The sequence below is a fragment of the Rousettus aegyptiacus genome, unplaced genomic scaffold (genome assembly GCF_014176215.1).
Source record: "Rousettus aegyptiacus isolate mRouAeg1 unplaced genomic scaffold, mRouAeg1.p scaffold_m13_p_3, whole genome shotgun sequence".
NCBI lineage: Eukaryota > Metazoa > Chordata > Mammalia > Chiroptera > Pteropodidae > Rousettus > Rousettus aegyptiacus.
The window spans coordinates 4622014-4642432 of NW_023416306.1; the positions used below are offsets into that span (position 1 = coordinate 4622014).

Consider the following 20419-nt stretch of genomic DNA (forward strand, 5'->3'; position numbering starts at 1 on the left):
GGGCTGGAGCTCCAAGGCCCTTCCCCTCCTCGCTGAGGCCATGAGGAGGGACGGCCTGCCTTTGTGGGGTGGGGATAGGGGGGAGAACAGAGCCAAGCAGAGCAGGGGTGTGGCCACGTCAGGTGTGGTCCCAGAGAAAGGCAGGGAGAATGGTGGCTGCCCAGGCGCCCCCTGTCCGCACCAGGAGGGGAGCTCTGGTCCAGCAGGGGCCTGGGGCACCCTCCATAAAGGTGCCCGGCCAGACCATCTTTGGAGAGGGGCTCGAAGCCCTTCCACCAGGCCTGACCCCTCGTTTGGCCTCCCTGTCCTCGTCCTGTGAGCCTGGCTGCGCATCTGCTCTCAAGACGCTCCTGGACGTCTTGGGACCGGGCCCTTCCAGGCTGAGCAAGGTTGAGGGGCTTTCTGCTCCATGCACTCGGCAGCTGGGCAGACCGGGTCCCCCCAGTGACCCTCCCTAGGCTGAAACAGGCCTTCACCTGCGGCCATTCCCTGTCCTGGCATTGACGGGCGAGGCCCACAGCTGCTCCTTCCCATGTGCCTGTTGGACCCCGTCAGGATGGCTCCCCCCCGCCCGCCCACGCTCCGTGGCAGGGTGCTCCCCAGGCCACGTCTAACTGCCCAGGCTGACAGCCGACGGGGCCACGTCTAACGGCCCAGGCTGACAGCGAGTCGTCGTCACGGTCGGCCTCTGCAAAGCCTGCACACTCGGCCAGCAGCGCCCCGTCTGCACTGCCCCGGGGGCTGGGACAACGGTGCCAGGACCGGGACAGCGGGAACAGAGAGACGACCGCGCAGTCGCTGCCTCCCTGGGGATCTGGCGTCTGTCCATCTTTTTGAAGTAACGCGGGGGTGAGGGCACCTCTTTATCGCTTCCAGGGCACAGGACCCGGGTGTGTCTGAGGACAGGGCAGAAGAACTGAGGGGAAGCGAGGCAGAGGAGCGAACGGAAGACGGGAAGAGAAGAAAACAGAGAAAACCAAATCCGTACAAATGGATAAAGCAGCCACTGTGTGCTCAGCACATGCTAGGAGGTCAGGCAGAAAGACACCGAACGGCACAGGCCACATCTCTGCCCTGGGGACCGACCAACGCACGTGTCTGGGCCCCGCCAAACCCCTGCTCCCTGCCCTCAGCACTGACAGTGGCCAGACGCTCCTGCCGAGCTCCCAGGGGGCCGGCGGCCACATGGAGCCCTGGCAGGATGTTAGAGGGTGATGATGCCATTAGCATATTATCAGAGAAGGTTCTGGAAAGAGACAAGAGAGAGAGAGAGGAAGGAAGAGGACATTCTAAAACAGGAGATCAGCAAAGTAGAGACCAAGGCGGGAATGGGACGGTCCCCCCGGCCCCTGTTTCCCGCCCCGGGGCGCCACTGCCGACCACGCAGGCAGGAGCCCGGCACTCACTGGCTGACCGGCCTTGAGCCAGCGCCTCTCCGGGAGCGGCCTGCCGGCCAGGATGACACAGGGCAGGGATGCCGGCTGCCTCTCCAGCACCCGGATGGTGGAGGCACTGCTGGCGACCTGTGGGGGTGCTGTGGGGAGAGGAGATGGTGCGGGTCACGCTGGATTCCTGTGGGTAGTCATCTGGGGGACCCAGGGGACGCATCGGGAACGGGAATCCTAAGGGGTCACAGGGCACACTGCCCAGGAAGCGGGCTTCCAGGTGCTCCTCTCGGAGAACCTGGCCATGACACGTCTGTCCCGAAGGATGGGTGCCCTGTGGGTGTGGGGCTGGGGAGGCTTCCCCTGGGGTGCCCGGCCTCGCCCCCTGCCCCGCCTCTCTAGGTCCAGCAGCGAACCATGTCCAGTCACCACGAGCCGCGTCTCCGCCTGGACCTTCCCGAACACGTTCTGCGCTTCGCAGACGTACGGGGCCTGGTCTTCGGGGACCACACCTGCGTGGGTGGGAAGAAGGTGGGCCTGACGCTCGGGGCTCCAGCCAGTGCAGAGGGAGCCCTCAGCACAGCCTGGCCCCGCTCAGGTCAGGTGGGAGGGCTGGGGTGGCAGAGACGGACAGGGCCTACGGCGGGCCCTGGAAGGGTGGCGAGGCCCCGGATTCCGCATCCGTAGCATGGGGAGAATTTATCAATACCAGAACCTCGTAGTGTGATGGGGAGGGTTCGATAAGAGGATGTGGCCACTGCGCCCAGCATCCAGCCCGGCAGGCAGTAAGCAGCGACAGTAGCTTCGGCAGTGGCGATGATGATGCTGATGATGACAATGCCTAACACCACGTGGCAGGAACCGTGTGTTACCCACACGACGGGCCCTTCAGGTGGCCAGTCATTAAACCCAGCCGGCGGCATTGTTGTTATCATCATCATGGCCGGTTCGGCGTACTGGAATGCCTCGGCCACAGTCGCCCAGCTAAGGGTGACCCTGCACCACCCACGGTCAGTGCCAGGGCTCAGGGCCCTGCTCCGGCCACCCAGCCCGGGGGCTCCGAGTGTCGGAAGCCGTCCCGTCTCCCCTGCCCACCCTCCTCCGGTCCCGCTCTCTCACTTTCAAAGAACAGCACTCCCGAATCAGGCTGCCGGCTCCTGCTGCCGTGCCCGGGCCCCAGCGGCTGACCGTCCCCACGGCGCCAGGTGACCGCTGGGGGCGGGCGGCCCACAGCCCGACACGCCAGGAGGGCACTCCTGCCCAGCTCCACGGAGACGTCCCGGGGCAGCTCCACCAGCTGGGGCGCACCTGCAGGGAGGTGACGGGTCAGCCACGCCCGTCACCCTCACCCGCCAGGCCCCCAGAGGGCTGCTGCCGACAGCCGCCTCCCCTCCCCCCTCTGCGAGGTTCCCCCTCTTCCAGCCTGGCCCTCGCGAACCTGGGGACTGACTCATACCCAGGGCCCCGAGGTCAACCTGAGCTTGGCGGGGTCCACCCTTGGAGAGTTCTCAGGGGCAAGGCCGAGGGAGCGGCTCTTGGCGGCGTGAAGTTGCTGACACGCCTTGTAGGCCTGCGTGGGGGTGACAGGGGCCTCGTGTAGGGGCCACGTGCCCAGACGTGAAGGGGAGCAAACGCCTGCTCCTGGCAGAGGCCCCTCCCGGGAGGCCCTGCTCCAAGGGGCTGCAAGTCACGCTCCGGCCACAGAAGCCCCTGAGACCCACTTGCCCCGCTCTGGGCCACAGGGAGCTTCGTCCTGCAGGGGTCCCGGAGCCGGGCAACCATCTCCACGGCTCGCTCTGTGTACGCCGCCCCAGACAGCCGGCTCCTCAGGGAGTTCATCGGCCATCCGTAATCTCTTCTCTACATCTCCCTTTGTTGCTGAACTTTTTTGTAATGACCATCTAAAACAGTACTACAAAATCAAACATGCTTGTTATAAATAATGTGCCCTTAAGCTTTATGGGCCGAACAGGGGACACTTGAGAGTAAAAAGGGCCGTGTTAAATCACTGCACCAGGAAGCCGGCCCGAACAAGGCTGCGCTGCTCACCTGAGTCATGAAACGTGTGAACACACGCGCGAGTGTATTTCCCTAAGTTTTGCTCCACACACCCCCAAGTCCCACGCTCCTCGCCAAGGTAACCACTGTTTATAGTTTATAGTGTGTCTTCCAAACTTTTTTCCTACGCATTGTCTTACTTTTATCATCAGAGAGGAAAGATAAGTTATTTCCCAAAACGGACTCTCATGATCCGTTCAGCCCTTTGGCAGGCCAGGAGTAGGTCCAACTCCGGACAAGGCCAGGCCCTGTCCTCTGCAGGCTCTGGACGCCGTCCTCGGGCCCTGTCCCCAGATTTGTGGCCAGGAAGGTCGCCCAGCACCACGGAGGTCTTACATCTCTTTGTTCTTCCCATCTCTGTCCAGAAATCTCTCCCGTCCATCCAAACCATGACATCAAATTTCCCTCCTTGCCTCAGGGACTAGGGAGGTTCCAGAGAGATATAAATACAACTTGGAAAATTACTGCAGGAAGAAAGACAGCCTTGGACCCGACCTCATCAGGGCGTGGAAGCTGCCGCAGCTCAGCATCCCAGAAAGCCTCTGCTCAGGGCCCGCCTCGGATGGGGGGCGCTGGTCCTGCCATCACCCCCACCCATGGCAGTCACCCCCACTGCCTGCCTTCCCCACTCCGCCCAGCCTACCTGCAGGGCCTGGCTCAAACGTGCCTCCTCCAGGCAGGCTTCCTGGACTGCTTCCCGACTCCCTCCCTCCTTACCCCCCAAATAGCCCAGCTTTCTGTACACTCTTTCCCCATTCTCCTCCCAGGCCTGAGCTTCCCCTCGAGAAGGGACAGACCCTTATAATAACGAGCATATAATAAGTGACAGGCATGGTAGCAGTGCTTTTAGGAACATTATTTCGTTAATGGTCTCAGTAAATCCATGACGTGATGTTATCACAAGCCCCGTTTCACAGATGAGGAAACTGAGGGTCGGAGAGATGAAGGAACCTGCCCAAGGGCACCGCTCAAAGTCGGGGTGCCCGAAGGGCTGTGAGGACCAGATGTGAGTGCATGACCACAGCTGGACCTGGCACAGAAGCACTGGCTTACGTTTCTGTCATGACCAGGCTCTAAGCCCGTGGCTTTCCATGCCTGCCCCATCCCAGAGCCCGGCCACACCGCACACTCCCTGCAGGAAAGGTCTGAGCGCACTGCTCTCTCCTCCTTAAAACCTCTCACCACAGCCGCAGGGCAAAGCCCAGACGCTGCCCAGCTCTGGAGGCCGGGCCGGGAGTGACCCACAGCAGGCGGCAGCCACCTCAGCCACCCGTCCCCCCACCTCTCCATGCCTCGCTCCCTAGGTAGCTTCTTCTGCCACAGGGAGATCTGTGCCTGCTGCTCCCTTTGCCTAGGACACTGTCCCCAACTTGTCATCTGACCGACTGCTTCTGGGTTCAGCTTGGATACCATGTTCTCCGCGAAGCCTTCCTGAATCCTCAGTGTTGGGTTGGCCTCCTTCCCTGGTCACCACTTCCAAATGCCTGGTACCCTGAGCATTCTCACTGACCCCACCAGCGACATGAAGCCAGATGCCAAGTGAAGCCTGTCAGTGTGTCCCTAACACAGGGCCTGATGCACAGGGCCTGGTCACCCGGTGACCAGGAATGAATGATGGAATGAATGAATGAGAGCTAAGGGCACCCCGAACCTGGGAGGAGGCTACCCTTGAGGTGGCGCCATCGTCCCCAGGGCCAGACCCTCCCGACTAGGCCTGCTCAACCCAGGGCTCTGCCTCCTTGGGGAGCCTTTCGGCCCAGCCCGGCCCAGCCAGCCCAGAGAAGCACATTCTCGATTCTCTGCGCTTCCCAGAAGCCCCAGCACCTGTTGCTCCCGCCGTGGCTGCAGCAAACCCTCTGAGCCCAACCCGTCCCAGCTCAGTGCACGAAGGAGCTATGCCCACAACTTCTGAGCAGGTCCCAGCGCCTGGGGTCCAGGCCTGGAACTACACACTGGCCGCAGAAAACCCAGGCTCTGGCTCACAGTGGGCCAGACCCTGTGCTAAGCACGATGCGCCGACGTCACCGAGCCCTCATGGCTACCCAGCTAAGAAAGTGATGTGGTCAGCCCCACTGTACGGCTGGGGAAACTGAGGCTCAATTCTGGACTGACGCACATAGACGGTACGCTATGGAGACCAGCCTGGAGCTCAGGTGTCAGGATGAGAGGCCCGAGCTTGTCTCTGGGGCAGGCGGACTCCAGGATGGCCCCAGTGACCCCTGCCTCCTGATATACACACCCTGTGCATCTCCCTCCCGCCCTCCATGCTCCGCGGCTGGTCTGTGGCCGAAGTGGTGGCATGTCACTTGCAAGACTGAAGCGGATTGTAAAAACTCAGTCTCTCTCTCTCTCTCTCTCTCTCTCTGCTCTCTTACTCTCAAAGAAGCCATGTCAGAAGAAGCTCCCTGGAGAAGCCCGCGTGGTGGTGAGGAGCCGAGGCCTCCTCCCAGCAGTCACACGACCAAGCTTAGAGTGTGTCCTCCTGCCCCAGACATTCCGACCATGCAGCCCCAGCCAGCGAAGGCACTGTCATCCTGTGAGACCCTGAGCCAGAGCCACCCAGCTAAGCCACTCCCAGAATCCCAGCCCTCCATACCCGAGAGATAATGAATGCTTATTGTTTTAAGCCACAAAGCTTTGGGGGCAATTTGTGACATGGCAAGATGTAATGCACACACAACTTCCCTCTGACCTCCCTTGTCCCCAAGAGCTTGGGGTCCACATGATGCAAACTCCACAGCGGCCGGCTGCCTGGTAGAGTTCTCTCCTCTCAGTTCGGAGGCAGGACAAAGCGGGTGGGGACAGGTGTACACTCACGTCCAACCTCCAGCCGGATCTCCGCAGAGGCGTCCCCCAACTCATTGACAGCTCGGCAGGTATAGACGCCGGCATCCCTCTCCAGAACATCCGGGATCCGCAGCGTCCCAGAGCTGGGGCCATCAGGGCCCAGAATCATTTCGAGACCACCTGGACCAAAGTCGACAAAGCATCGGGCAGGTTTTCACGGTCACCACGGAGGGCTGGGCGCTCAAGCTGCCTCTTGACCCTGGGCTCCTGCGTCTCACAAGGCAGGGGCCTGGGCGCAGTGGGGGGAGGGTCCCTCCAAAAGTCAGGACCCCTGTTAAACAGGGACAGAGTCTCAGTTTTGCAAGACGAAAGAGTTCTGCAGGTGGCCAGCACGTGCAGTGATACGGGCACTGGACTTCTGCCACCCGCTAGCTGGTGACCCTGGACAAAAGGCTCAAAGTCTGAGCTAATACTGCCTGCTAGGACTGTGAGTTTATATCTGCCTTTCTCAAAGTCAAGGTGAGGCTCTGACAAGATGGCCAACGGGTGCTGCGAAGGACGAAGGACGTCCAGCTGGGAGGGGCGATACCGGTGACTCTGGCTGATGCCGGACAAGGAGCCCAGTATTCTGTGCCTGGAAAGCCCGAGGCAGCAGCCTGGGCACCCAGGTCCACTGGGTGTGAGGGCGAGACCCGCTCCCGTCAATCAAACTCCTGCTCGGCGCGGGCTCAGAGAGCGCTCCACGCGCATGAACGCTGAGGAGCCTCAGCACCGCCCGTTACTCCTCCGCCAGCCTCTCAGATAATCCCGTCGCCGGGGTCACCTCGCTAAGAACACAGAGCCCGCCCAGCTCGCACGCCAGGCTTGTTCTAAACACCGCACCTGTGTGGACTCATTTAATTTGCACACAGCCAACCATGATTTCCCCTCCGTTTCCCAGATAAGGAGGCTGGCTCCGAGATGCCAAGTCAGCTGGCCACGGTCACCCAGGTGCAAACCCGCTCCTAAGCCGCCCTGCATCAGCTGTGAGGACTCTGGGCTGGGGTTGGGGGGGCGGGGTGCTGCTGGGATGGGCCGTTTCTCCCCAGACACCCCATTGGGAGTGGTGCCCCCCCCCACAACCGTCCTGGAAAGCCGACTTTCCAGTGGGACAGATCTGCAGGGTCCACTCCTACGCACCTCGATACCAGATGACCCGGGGCGGGGGCACCCCGGACGCCTCACACGTCAGCACGGCCTCGTCCCCGATGGCGGCGAGCACCACGGCCCTGACGGCAGAGACGGACGGTGGCTCTGTGTGGGGACAGATGGGGAACTTGGGACCAGCCCGCAGGCTCCCTAGAATGCCATGGGGCTTTCTGCAGGTTGGGGACCCAGGTGGCGAGGATACAGGTGGAGCTGAGCCCTCTGCCTCCTCCCCCTCCCCCACCAAGAGAGAACAGTCATCCAGAAAGATCTAGCCACAGCTGGTTTGTAAAAAGCTTCCCATCCGGAACCTCGAAATAAAGCCAGTCACTCCAGGGACCAAAACTCCCTTATCGGTCCTCACTGAACTTGCCATAAAAGCCAAAACCCTATAAGGTGCTAAAACGCCTGTGTGGGCTGCCTGCCCCTCCCCCACCCCACCCCGCTCACTCCCCAGGGCAGACCCCTGAGGGATCACGTGTTCAGGGCTGTGTCCCACTGCCCAGAGCATACGCAGATGCTGAGTAAGTATTTGTGGACAGGAGGGCGGGCGGGCGGGCCCCCTCCTGAGGTGCCCGTGGCCCGAGTACCTGTATAGTAGAGGGAGACCGTCTCCTCGTCTGTGCCAACCTCATTAGCAGCCTGGCAGCTGTAATTCCCGGTGTCCCCTGGGGCCACTCCCTGAATGACCAGGGTCCCCTGGGCGTCCACACGGACTCTGGAGTCATGCCAGAAAACGACATGGTCAACGGCAAGTGGCCCATCAGGTCGGGGCACAAAGGGTTGCTCCACGTTCGTTAATAATAAATTAATTCACGACATCACTCGGGACCCCCATTCTACGCCGACCGCTGGCTCTGTGCCGGGCTGTCTGCTCAGCACTTCACATACATTGCCCTTTGTCATTCACGAGGCTCAGAGAGGTAAGGCGCCTTGCCCGCGGTCACACGGCCTGAACGGCAGAGGCGGAATTCAAGCGCGTGGCTGCTGGATCCTGACCCCGGAGCCCACACCGAGGCCCCCGCCATTATGTTTCTACAGTGACCTCGCTCCCGAGTCTCCAATGATCCCAGGAGGAAGGCAGAGCAAATGCTACTCCCCACTGACAGGGAGGAAGACCGAGCCCAGGAGTCCTTGTCCACCTGTTCCCAGCCCCAGAGCCCTGGGCCCCGGGCTTCTCACCTGCTGTCCTCTTGCAGGGCGTGACCATCACGGCTCCAGGAGATGTGGGGTGCAGGGTACCCAGAGGCTGAGCAGCGGACCCTCACCTCCACGCCCTGGGAGAAGCGCTGGGACCTGGTGTGGATGCTGACCCGTGGGGCTTCTGCAGTCCAAAGGGTGGACAGGTGGGGAAGAGCCTGTCAGAGCGACCGTGCCGTCCCAGGCCCCCAGGCCTGGCCCTCTTCCCCTCCCACAGCCAGAGATGGCAGAGACGCAGGAGGCAAAGGCCCCGAAGAGCCTGAATCCCTAGCAGTGGCTTCCGTGGGAACTGGGGCTGACCAGGTGACCACCCAAGCACATCCCTAGGGCACACGGGAGGTGATTCCCCAACGCCCCCAGTGGGAGCCTCAAGCTCCCTGGAGTTCTGCTCCGGGCTGAGCACCTCGAAGAGGCTGAGTTAGGGAGATGTCAGCCCAATGCCAGGGCTGGGGTGGCTTGCCTCCATTAACCTTGAGGCATTAACCTTGAGGGGACCCCAGAGCCTGCACCAGTGTTGTTCCCAAACTTAGGTGCATGGAATTGGGAGAACAGCGGTGGCAGGAAGAGCCTCACCTCGCACCAGGAGCCAGACGGACGCCCTCGAGACCCCGTTGGCATTGCTGGCTATGCACTGGTACCGCCCACCATCACTGGGGATGATGCCGCGGACCTCCAGGGACAGGTCGGCCAGCTGCGTGACTCTGCCTGTCGAGGCCGACAGGACTCGCCAGTCCCGCACCCACGTCAGGTTGTAGGGGGCCTCTCCCAGGACCCGGCAGGACAGGATGGCAGTCTCCCCCGGGGACACGGTCGCGTTGGGGGCAGGAACCAGCTGTGGTGGGGGGTCTGCGGGGGCGAGGGCACAGGTGACTCAGACAGGTTGCCACGGGGAAGAGCGCCATCCTACGGACCCCGGTGGTGTCTGGACGCTGGAACCGGCACTGTGTCCCTCAGGACACCTTGACCAGCGACTGTTAACCAGCGTCTCTCACCATCGCGGGATGGCGTCACCCCGGGGCCCTTTCCCTGCTGCCATCGCGCAGCCAACGAGGGCCGCGTGGCGTGTGCACGCTTGGCTCACAACCGCCGAGCGCGATACTTAACGAGAGCCACACGGCTCTTCGCTCCCTGCGAGTTAATACTCCCACCCCGGGGGGATCGAGCGCAGGCTTTAACATAACCCTCGAGAGGGGAAGAGCGAAGAGGCCGGAGCCATTCTCTGCACACACAGCGGGGCCGTCACAACCTCCAAACGTAGAGCCAGGACCGCCGCCCCGGAGGAGGGCAGAGCAAGGAAACCGCTACGGTGACAGGAAAACGCCCCGAGAAGGGACGAGGTCAGAGACCGTCTGTCTACCCAGGGACGTGGGCCTGGGAGAAAGCTGAGCCCACAGAGCCTACGTGTGACAATGACAGTGACGTGCAGGTGCAGGTGTGCTCAAGAGCATCTGCCCTCCACGGCCACTGGACGTAATAGCGTAGAAACCAACTGGAAGTGGCTTTCCGGGCCAAACGAGGACAAAATTAAACTGCGTGACGGTATCACTTCCTGTCATTAGGTGTGGTCAGAGAGTCTTCGTTCCCCGGGAGAATCTACTCGTCAAAAAAGAGATAAATACGGAAATATATTTATGCCGATGGATGACACCAATGTACCCCAATACGCCAGCCTGCGTACCGGGGTACCTGTGTGTTGGGGGGGTGAACGGTACTAGAAGCTGATTGAGGTGCGTTTTAGTGACGGGATGTGGAGTCTGAAGGCCTGAGTTTGAGTTTAAAAAGCCAAAGAGTGCAAAAAAAGATATGGCAAACGGTAAGTCTAAGTAACGGGTAGACCAGTTTTCTGACGCTGTTCGAACTCTCCCTGCTCATCATTTGTACAAAGTAACCTTTTGTTACTTTGTGCCACAGGAGCGCGTTTGCCAACCAACATGCCGCATTGCTAGATGATAACAGATCAGGCCGTTGGGAGTACGTACGATATTCTCCCATTTTTGTTGATACGCGTGCATAGATAAAGGTCTGAAAGGAAGTAAATAAATCAAAATGCCGTTGGGGTCATCTGTAGGGTGGAGGGGGCCCCGGTTGCCTCGACTCTCTTTGCCGGTCATTTCCCGGTCTTCCCACGGGAAGCCCTGTGGTCTTGTGTAAGATTCGAGAACGCAGTGGCTCTGACCCGTTCCCTGCTTGATGGGCTCCTCTGCTTCTCCTCAAGACTCCCGAGGTTCATGGTTTAAAAAATAAAACCGATTTCACGGAGAGACAGTCCGTGGCATTTCCCATTTTCCTGAGCTGGATGGGGCCATTCTGGCAGGGACTCGGAGGTGCAAGGAATCGGGAGTGAAAGAGACGGTGACCCCCGAAAGGGTCTGGGGGCCGGCCACGCCCCAAAGGCCAGGCCAGGAAGTCAGGGGTGGGGCCGAGCTGGGCAGGGGGCGGGGCGTGGCCTGAGCCCCAGCCCTCAGCCTTCCTCCCACTGGGACCTTCGGCCCAAACGGGGACAAACGAGCAGGTGGCAGCGTGGACCCCGGATGATGGACGGTCCAGCAGCTGGCCCGCTGGCGTGCGCCCCACAGACGGGGACACCCCGCGAGGGAATCCTAGAGGGAAAAGGCAGGAAGAGGGTAGGGAGGGGGTGCACCGACCTGTGACGACAACCTGGGCCTCCGCTTGGCCGGTCCCGGCCCTGCTCACCGCCGAGCACTGGTACGCGCCCTCCTCCGCCTTGGAGGCCCGGGGGATCTCCCAGCTGCTGTTTCCTGACTCCCTGCGAACACACGGCAGCTGGGGGCGCGCTCGCCGCCGTCGGGGAGCCCCGGGCTCACGCTCCTGAACCCTGCCCTGAGGGGAAGCCCCAGAGCCTCTCGGAGGAGACTCGGTGACAGGAGGCAGGCAGCCGGGACATGCAAATTCCACGTTATGCCGTGTGACTTTGGGCAAGTCCCCTCCCCTCCTTGAGCCCCAACTTATGAGCACATGCATAAGGGGGAGGGTCTTGGAGGGTCTTTCCTGCCCTGACTGCCACGGAGCCAGGCCCTGCATGGGGCGAGTTTTCTGGAAACTAAGGAAGGCCCCGCGGCTCCTTCATGGGTGACAGCCCAGCAGTGGTGGGGACCTCAGGGACCACCCTCCCCCACCCCTGGCCACGCTGGGAGGTGTGGGCGGCCTTGGAGGGCAGTACGACCCAAAGGTCCCTCTCCTGCCACCCACTCCCCTCACACCCCTCCAAGGCGTCAGGACCCCAGGAGCCCCGTGGCTGGGGACGACTGGCCACCGGCCACTCACTGGAAGTGCCGCTCCTCGCCCAGCTTGGTTCCTTTCCACCACAGCTGCAGCCGGAAGGGGAGGGCGCTGTGCACGGAGCAGGAGACCAGCAGGGGCCGGTGCAGGTGGCCGTGGATCCTGGGGGGCATGCTCACCACGGGGGCGCCTGGAGGCAAGGACCTGCCTTCAGGAGCGCTCCCTGGACCCTCACCAACACAGAGCCCCGCAGGGAGCCGGAAGGCGAGGACCCAACCCCCGGCTCCACCGTCCGGGGGCCACCACGCGCAGGTGGCTTCACCTCTCCACGTTTTCACCTCTGTACAGTGGGGTTAAGTCACGGTGCCGACCTCCTCATGCCGTCGTGAGGAGCGGGCGAGAGGTGGCGTGTGGAAGGCACCTGGCGCTGTCATTAAAGTAACCCGTGTCATCTTCACGGTCTGCGAGGAGCCTGGCCAACGGGGATGGTCCGAGCCGCCATTTGTCTCAGTTGTGTCAGATAAGAGAAATCGGACGGGCCCTGAACTCTGAGAAACGCTCCCCGCCTGGGCCCCGGGGTGGGGGCGGGGCCGTGCCCCTGCTCGGCTGCTGCTCCAAGGGTCAGTTCTACCCAGAGATGTCGGAGGGAAGCTTTTCTGTTGTTTTAAAAATAGCATAGCTCGGGCATGGCTGTGAATGTGAGATTCACACGAACTTTGGAGCTAAAACAAGAGACTTCAATGAAATCTCACAGCTTGTGATGACTCCCTTGGGGCCCCCCATCAGACGCCGCTGCCCCTCTCGCCTGGCCCCAGTCTTGGGGTGACCTAGTCTCTCCTTGGCTAGTGTAGTTACTTCAGTGGAAAAGTTCGAGAACCGCCTCCCCGGGTCAGAGGCCAGCATGGCAGTGCCTCGCTGGGTGACCGTGGGTGTGCATTCGGCCTTGTACTGCCCTCTCCCCAACCCTGCCGGAGCTGCTCGGAGGGTGGGACAACGTGCCAGACCTCCTCCGAGCGCAGAGCTGGGGGCGGGTGGGCGGTGAGTGACATTACGCTACAGGCTCCCTGCCACGTCCCAGAGGAGAGGGCTGTCAGACCATCCAGCCACGTCCTCAGCTGTGTGCAAAGCAGCCACTGCTCATCCCCACCCGCCTCCCACGCATGCACACACTGGCCTCTGCAAGGCCAGCTTGGGCTTCCTAAGCCAAAAAGGCCCGCAGACCCCGGGCCCAGCCCTCACCACCTCCATGTCTCTAAACCCAGAACCTCCTGCTCCCGGCCAAACTTCCAGCCTCCCAAACCGGGAATGTAGGAGAGGAAGCAAAAACTCAAACCACGCCCCCTCCCGCCCAACATACACACACATACACTTTAACCTAGAGCTGAGACAGCGACGAAATGGCCGAGGCAAACTCCAGACTCCTAGATCTAGCCGATGAGCAGGGGTGAGAGAAACATTCCCTGCTGAAATCCTCTCAGAGCTGCAAAGGCCAAGGACCGGGGGGCCGGGGACCACTGTTGGGGAGTGGGGGCCAGGAAGCTGGAAAGAAGGGTCTTCGAGTCCCCCACCTCACCATGAGTACCTCGCTGGCCCCTGCACCCCTGTTGAAGCGGACAGAGTCTACACCTCACTGAGTTCTCCAGCAAAGAAGGGGCTGGAATGTCAATGACGCCCACCTCTGTGAGGTCTTCCCAGGCCACCACCGCGGGAAGGGGGGAGTGAGCAGGCGGAGGGCACGGAGCCCAATGAGGGGGCCAGTGAACTCAGACACCCCCGCTAGGACCAGAGGCAGCGCTGGAAAGCCAGAGACCCCGCCCTGCCCTCCGCACACACCAGAAACCAGCAAAACGCCAACACACGTGAGAACGCACACGTCACGGCCAAAAATGGGATTACAAAACGGCTCGTGCCTACGAGGCTAACAGCGACAGCAGCTACCACACGCGGCGGGCCCCGGTCCACAATTCCCACGTCCTGGGAGTAGCCCGTGAGCACCCGAGAACTATCTCATTATGCACATTAGCTCCTACAACCCTCAAAGCAACCCTGTGAGGGGGGCGGCCTCGGCTTCTTCGTCTGTAAAAGGAGGACCCATCTCAGAACTGTTATAAGCATTCCATAAGCTGATGCATGACAAGTGCTTAGCCCAGGACTGTTCCATGGGAAGTGCTCAGAATGATGGCTAGATTCGTTAATACCATGAGTATGATGATGACAGTGATCATGATCATGGAAGACCACACCCACTGCCCTGCCCACTGCTGTGTCTACAGTATCTAGCACTATGACACAAAATGAATGTTGGATGAACAGGTGGATAGATATTTGGATGGATGGATGGATGGATGGATGAGTGGATGGATGGATGGATATTTGGATGGATGGGTGGGTGGGTGGGTGGGTGGATAGGTGGGTGGGTGGATGGATGAATCGGGATGGATGGATGCATGGTTAGATGGATATTTGGACAGATGGATGGGTGGATGGATGGATGGATGGATAGAAGGATGGATGGATGGGTGGATGGATGGATGGATAGAAGGATGGATGGATGGGTGGATATTTGGATGATTGGAGGGGGATGGATGGATGCATGCACAGACAGATAGATGGATGCATGCATAAATGGATATTTGGATGGATGGGTGGATGGGTGGGAGGATGTTTGGATGGATGAATGGGGATGGATAGATGCATGGTTAGATGGATATTTGGATGGATGGATGGATGGATAGATGGGTGGATGGGAGGGAGGTGGATGGATGAGTAGGGATGGACGCATGCATGCATAGACAGATAGATGGATGGATGTATACATGATGGATGACTTTGTACTAGATCTTCCAGCCGAGGGCTACAACCGAAGCATCTCAGTACTTAGCATAACACCTTGCAGAGCGTGCTGTCCAGGGAAGTTTAAAGAACGAACATTTCCTAATATAATCTAATCAGGAAGGCTTCCGGGAAGAAATGGGTCTCTAAGCAAGCCCGAAATCTGGGAGTCAAAGAGCCGATCGCTCACCTGGGGCCACCCCACTGTAGGCAACTCCGGAGACACGGAGGAGGGGGTTCCCCTCGTGGTCCTCGCCTTTCACCTTGAGGTAGAAGCGCTCCTGGGGGGCCCGGAAGGGCGGCCCGCCCCACAGCTGATGGGTGGAACCGTTGGAGAGGGGCTGCGTGGGCAGCGTCAGGAGGGGCCGCCCCGAGCTGTGTGAGAGCTCCACCGAGTCCACGTGGCCGGGGGCCTGCAAGCCCGTGGAGTTGATCACCAGCGAGATGGGCACCCCTGCAGAGGGAGGGGGGAGGAAGGAGACGCTGGCCTCTGTGCGAGGCTCCCTGCTCCTCCCCAGCAAGGGGCCCCAGGACCACCACGGGCAAGGCCAGCCTGCGAGGCCCACTCTGGCTCCCTCACCTTCTCTTAGCTGTGAGGTTAATGCTGGGGGGGGTGGGATAAGGAGAGAGGGGAACCTTGCTACTGTCCGTGGTCCTGAAATACTGCTGTCCGTCTGCCCACGGGTTCCCATGGGCGCCTCACCCCGACTCCACAGACACGGACTCTCATGGAGTAGAGCTGGGAAGGGGCCTCTCCCCCACCATTGACTTGGGGCCGTCGTCAGACAGGTTCTTGGAACAACCCAGATGCAAACACACCTTGGTTTGGGAGTTCTGACCCTGACGCCTGCCTCTCCTCTCCCTGTGCTCGGCTTTTCTTTGGCCTTCTTTTCACACTGCCCCAGAGAACACAGGACCAACTTGGGTTTCGCAGCTGCCTTGGGCAATCTGGGAACGTCTCTCTTGTCCCTTCCTTTTCAGACAGCGATTTATTTTTTTCTCTCAGACATCATCAACTGGGGACCAGTGGGTGCGGTTGGTGTGGTCCCTAAAATGTCTTAACCTTTTTTGAAGAAACATTGAGCAATCTGGAAAGGGCATGCAAAAATCTAGAAGTCCAGATTCCTTTGAAAAACCAAGTGTGCCAGTGCTGGGTCCCGACGACCAGCCAATGGCAGGTAGCAGTGGTCCCTGGGGTCCAGGCACCCACTGTGCAGTTGGCCATGGCCTCCCCACTCCCTGAGGCGCCGGGCACAGAGGCCAAGTGCCAACCACTATTTACCACTTGCAATTGCCCTGACCTTTCTCTTTTAAAGAGAAAGACCCACATCTTTATCAAAAGCAGAAACCCAAAAGGGTCACATGTGGCTCCTGTTCCCCTGGGGACCGGCCCTGGTGACCATCCAGTTTTCGGTCCCCGGTCTAGCGCTCCATCAAGGATTTTCACCAAAGATTTCTTCTCTCTCCCAACTTTAGAATAGGAACTGACTTTCCTGCCTCTCCTCACATTCTGTTATTGGCCAGAACAAACACAAAATGGGCGAGCGGTCCCCTCTCCACTTTGAAGCGGGGGCCACCGATCCTAGCAGAGGCGTCAACAGGGGCTGGCAAGAGCGACCAACAACGGAGGCGAGACGAACTCAAAAACAGCTCTTGGGGTCTGGCACGCACCATTTTTGGTCACTATCCAGTGGTCCAGAGTTGGCCCAAACTGGTCAAGGTCCCTCCCCATCTCTCTTCTGAGCTGGTCCCAGCAACATCATCTGACTGGCTCCATGACAAGGGACCAGATTTTCCAAACTATAAGTTAGGGCCCCTGATCCGGCCCGCAGATGGCACTTTCCAGCATGGAGCTCTGGGGACCTGAGCCAGAAGCCCCTGCCTGCTCCAGGGCCCGGCCTTCCCCAGGGGGAGCCATGATGGGGTGCCTTGGCAACCTCCACTCGGAAAAGTGACCCTGTGCCTCCAACTCAAACATCTCCCCAAGGCTGCCGACCCTTGTCAGCCCCCAGGGCGTCTGAACAGCCATCAGGACATCCAGTCGCCGGAGAAGGATGCTGTCCTATTGGAGGAAGCCATCAACTCACCCACACCTACCTGTTTCCTGGATGAGCCCAGTGTTCACTAGAACACTGGAGAAGTGGGGCTCGGGACAAAGGATGTTTGACAAAGACAAAGGGGTGGGGGTGAACTCAGCAGCTGTGGAGACAGCCTCGGGTCCTGAAGGCCTTCAGGGTCAGGGAGCACGTCGTCCAGGTAAATAAATGGTCCCCGTGTTGCCTGGGCCGGGGCTGGAGAGGGCGCTGGCCCCGGGGCCCAGTTACCCGGGGTGTGGAGAGAATGGCTGAAGCCACAGCCGCAGCAGGTCCCCTGGAGCTCCCGCCACGTCCCAAAGGCAGCTCAGGAGCACCGTACCTTGCAAGGGCCACTCGATGGTGTGGTTGAGGTCCAGAGAGGGCCAGGCGGAGAAGCCGGCTCGGAAGCTGATGTCGCTGATGCCCGTGATCCTCACCGAGTGGCGGCCACTGCTGTAGACCTAGCACGGGCCCAGGCCCATGTCACTGCGGACTTCGACCCTGGCCCCCCAGCTTCAGGGCGGGAGGTGGCCAGCCTCACCCAGCCCGGCGTCAGCACCTGGAATTCTCCCACCTTTGCAAATACGTGGGCAACTCACCTGCTCCCAAGGAAGGAGCCCCAGCTACCGTCCTGAGCTGGACTCGAGGCTACCCCCACCTTGCCGGCTCCACCTCCGACACCTGCAGGGCCTGTCTAAGCCCTGCGCGTCTAACCCCTGTCGAGCCTTCCCCGTTGGTATTAGAGATCTTGGCTCAACGATGCTCAGAGTTTGAAGGGCAGGGTTCGCCCGCCTGGTACCCAGTAGGTGCTCCATGAACGTGTGCTGATCGGCAGGAGCTCGCGCCCTTCCAGGGCAGCACCCTGCCCCACCCCCTGGCTGACAGGCGTCCAGCCACCCCCCACCCCCGAGTCCCTGCCTCCAGCACCCTGCAGATTAGAGCAGGCCCCGCTCCCCCTGCCAGCCCTCTCCCCCTGAGCCGGCCCCCCAGTATCACCCTTGCTTCTTCTGTACCTTCCTCACTAGCCAGGGTTCTGAACCACAGGCCGGCTTAGTCACCCACCTCTAGACACTCAAGGCATTTCTCCAAGTTCTTCGTAAAAGTTCCCTAACTAACCCAAACCACTTCCTCTTACTGGTACAAAGCAGAATACTCCTCCCCTGTTTGCGACCCTTTACTTCTATTGATATGCCCATATCGCCACCCACGCTCCAGCCCTCAGCTTCCCAGCCCCCCGGGCTCCCCAGGGCAGGCAGAAGGGAGATGGCGTCTCAGCGCCGTGAAGCTGGTGTCCCCCACCGCCTGGGAACCCAGAGCTCCCTACCTTGATGGACCACAGCCCAGGATGCTCAGGCTTAAAGGCCACGACCTTGGCCGAGTCGGGAATGCTGAGCAGCACATTGAGGCCCTCGTCCTTCTGCAGGATCCTCCCTGTGGAAGCCCCAAGGACTTCTCAGCCCCTGACCCTTTCCTGGGGGAGGTGAGCGAGGCCCTACCCCGTCCCCAGGAACCCACGCCTCTCCAAACGCCAGAGGAACGGGGGAGGCCTTTGGTGGAGCTCAGGCCTCCACCTCGCTGTACCGCCCACCCTCCTTCCTCCCCAGGTGTGGGCTACACACCTGGTCTCCAGACCAGGGTGCTGATGCCATCGTCAGTGCACCATGGAGCCAGGTGGCCAGGTCCAAATCACATGGACCTGGATAACCCTGACAAGTCACTCCAGAATCCTAGCTTCCCATCTGAACAGCATGCCACTAATTCTTGCCCTGACGGACGCACCAGGCCACTGTAGATACCCACTGAGAGCGCGTGGCGGGCAGACTCCATGAGAGCCTCGCACCCCAAGGACTGTCTTTATTTTAAGTCTCCTCACTTGGCTCCCCCGCCCACCACAGGGACCCTCTCTGCCCTGCACCTGACATCCCCCCAAACGTCCTTGCCTCCGGAGACTTGTGTCCGAACACCCGGATCTCTCTCTGTGCCCCGCCCTGGCCACCCAGTTCAGTCCTGGGGCCAAAGAGGAGGCCAGCCTTGGGGTGTACATACCCAGCGGGTCCCGAACTTCAATCTCGGGCCCTGGGCCGCTCAGGGAGATGGTGACCTCCTGCAGGCTGGGGTCGAAGGGGATCCTCCACGTGTGCTCGCCGCCCTCCTCGTGGTCTGTAGACAGCAGGTGCACCTTGGAGGCCTGGATTGCTGACTCCACCCACTTCAGCACCTGGGGGGCAGATGTGAGAAGCCGATGCCAGCGGGCGGCCGTGATGTCTTGCTTGTGTCTGACCCACCCTAGGCGGGTCCCTAACAGGCTGCCAGCTGTGTGCAGAATCCGGTTCCCACAATGGGTTTTAGGCAGTATAAATGCTTTCCAAGTCACTCGAGGTCACTCTATGCCCCGAGGGTCCCCTCACAACCAGTTCACGGTTACTCTCCTGGCCTGTGGACGCAGGGCTATGACGCGCAAATCGAGGCTCCCGGAGGACTCAGTTCAGAGGAAAGGAGCGGGGCGTGCCCTTCTGCTGGGAAGACCCTTCCCCGTGTCCACCAGGCCAGCTTCTATGCCACCCACCGCTTCCTCCAGGAAGCCCTCCTGATGCTTCTTACACATGGGTGAACCCTGGAGACCTGGAATCTCCCCCAGACTGATGCAGTTCACACCCCCCCAAGGGGCCTCGGGCCACACTCTCACCAGGGCGCCATGCTGTCTCCGGGCAGGACCAAGCACATCTGTCGCAAAGACGTACTCCCTCCTGATCCTTTTCTATAACGGCTTATTCCTTCTAAAACCTTCACGGTTTAGACAGATCTGATTGAAAATCGGGTAACAGGCCAGGACTCTCTCTCCAGAATACCACTTCGGCACACGTTTAAAGTATGATTTTGGGAGGTCCTCCAGCTCCCTCAATCGCTGTCCCCCATGAGTGCATGGACCCCATGTTAATAACCCCAAATCCTAAGACGGTATCCCACTGAGCACAAACTTCTTTCATTTCTCCAAATATTTACCGTGGCCTTCAAGACCCTATGTTCTTTGGTTCACCCGTCCAACCTGACCCAAGGCCACTGTGCCCCGACTCCCCTCATGCTTCTGGGCTGGACCCCCATGCCTCTACAGGCAACCCCCACATCACACACGCTCTCTTCGCAGAAAGGCCCTGCCCCCTCTCATCAACCAAGGCCTGGTCATCCTTCACCTGTCGGCTTGAAGAGGCTTCTCCGACCCCAAAGAGGTTCGGTTCCCCGGTACACACGCCTTTGCAGGGTCATATTTACCAGACTCAGGCCTGTCTCCCCTAGCAGCCCGGGAGCCCCGCGAAGGCAGAGACCCTCTGCTGTGCCCGAGCTCGGCGGCGGCTGCACACAGTGGGCGCTCGAGAAGCTTCGTTCACTGCATGTGCTACAGCAGGACACGCGCCTCCCGGACAAAGCCATCGGGTTCGCCTCAGGCAGTGCCTCACTCAACTCCGCCAGCCCCCGCCCCCCGCCCCCGCTCACGCCTCCTCCTTCGCAATCCGAGGCTCCCAGCTTCCAGCAGGTCAACCAGGACAGAGCGAGAGGAGGAGGCCTCTCCAGTCAGAGCCTCTCTTTCTGGGACAAGTTACCAGACTGAAACAAAACTGAAGCCTGACCCTGGCTGTATGGCAAACTGGTACCCTAAGC

At 60.5% G+C, this 20419-nt stretch overlaps 1 protein-coding gene across 1 annotated transcript in view; it reads right to left on the reverse strand.

Annotated features, from left to right (window-relative positions):
• HMCN2 (hemicentin 2) overlaps positions 1 to 20419 on the reverse strand; it is a 129516-nt gene that overhangs the window by 87469 nt on the left and 21628 nt on the right. The window contains 14 exon segments of the mRNA XM_036239433.1: positions 1407 to 1534; positions 1802 to 1897; positions 2505 to 2693; positions 6261 to 6410; positions 7410 to 7523; positions 8006 to 8133; positions 8598 to 8739; positions 9189 to 9461; positions 11261 to 11382; positions 11901 to 12045; positions 14878 to 15141; positions 17103 to 17223; positions 18087 to 18193; positions 18809 to 18980. Of these exon segments, the coding sequence (XP_036095326.1) occupies positions 1407 to 1534; positions 1802 to 1897; positions 2505 to 2693; positions 6261 to 6410; positions 7410 to 7523; positions 8006 to 8133; positions 8598 to 8739; positions 9189 to 9461; positions 11261 to 11382; positions 11901 to 12045; positions 14878 to 15141; positions 17103 to 17223; positions 18087 to 18193; positions 18809 to 18980 (2151 nt within the window).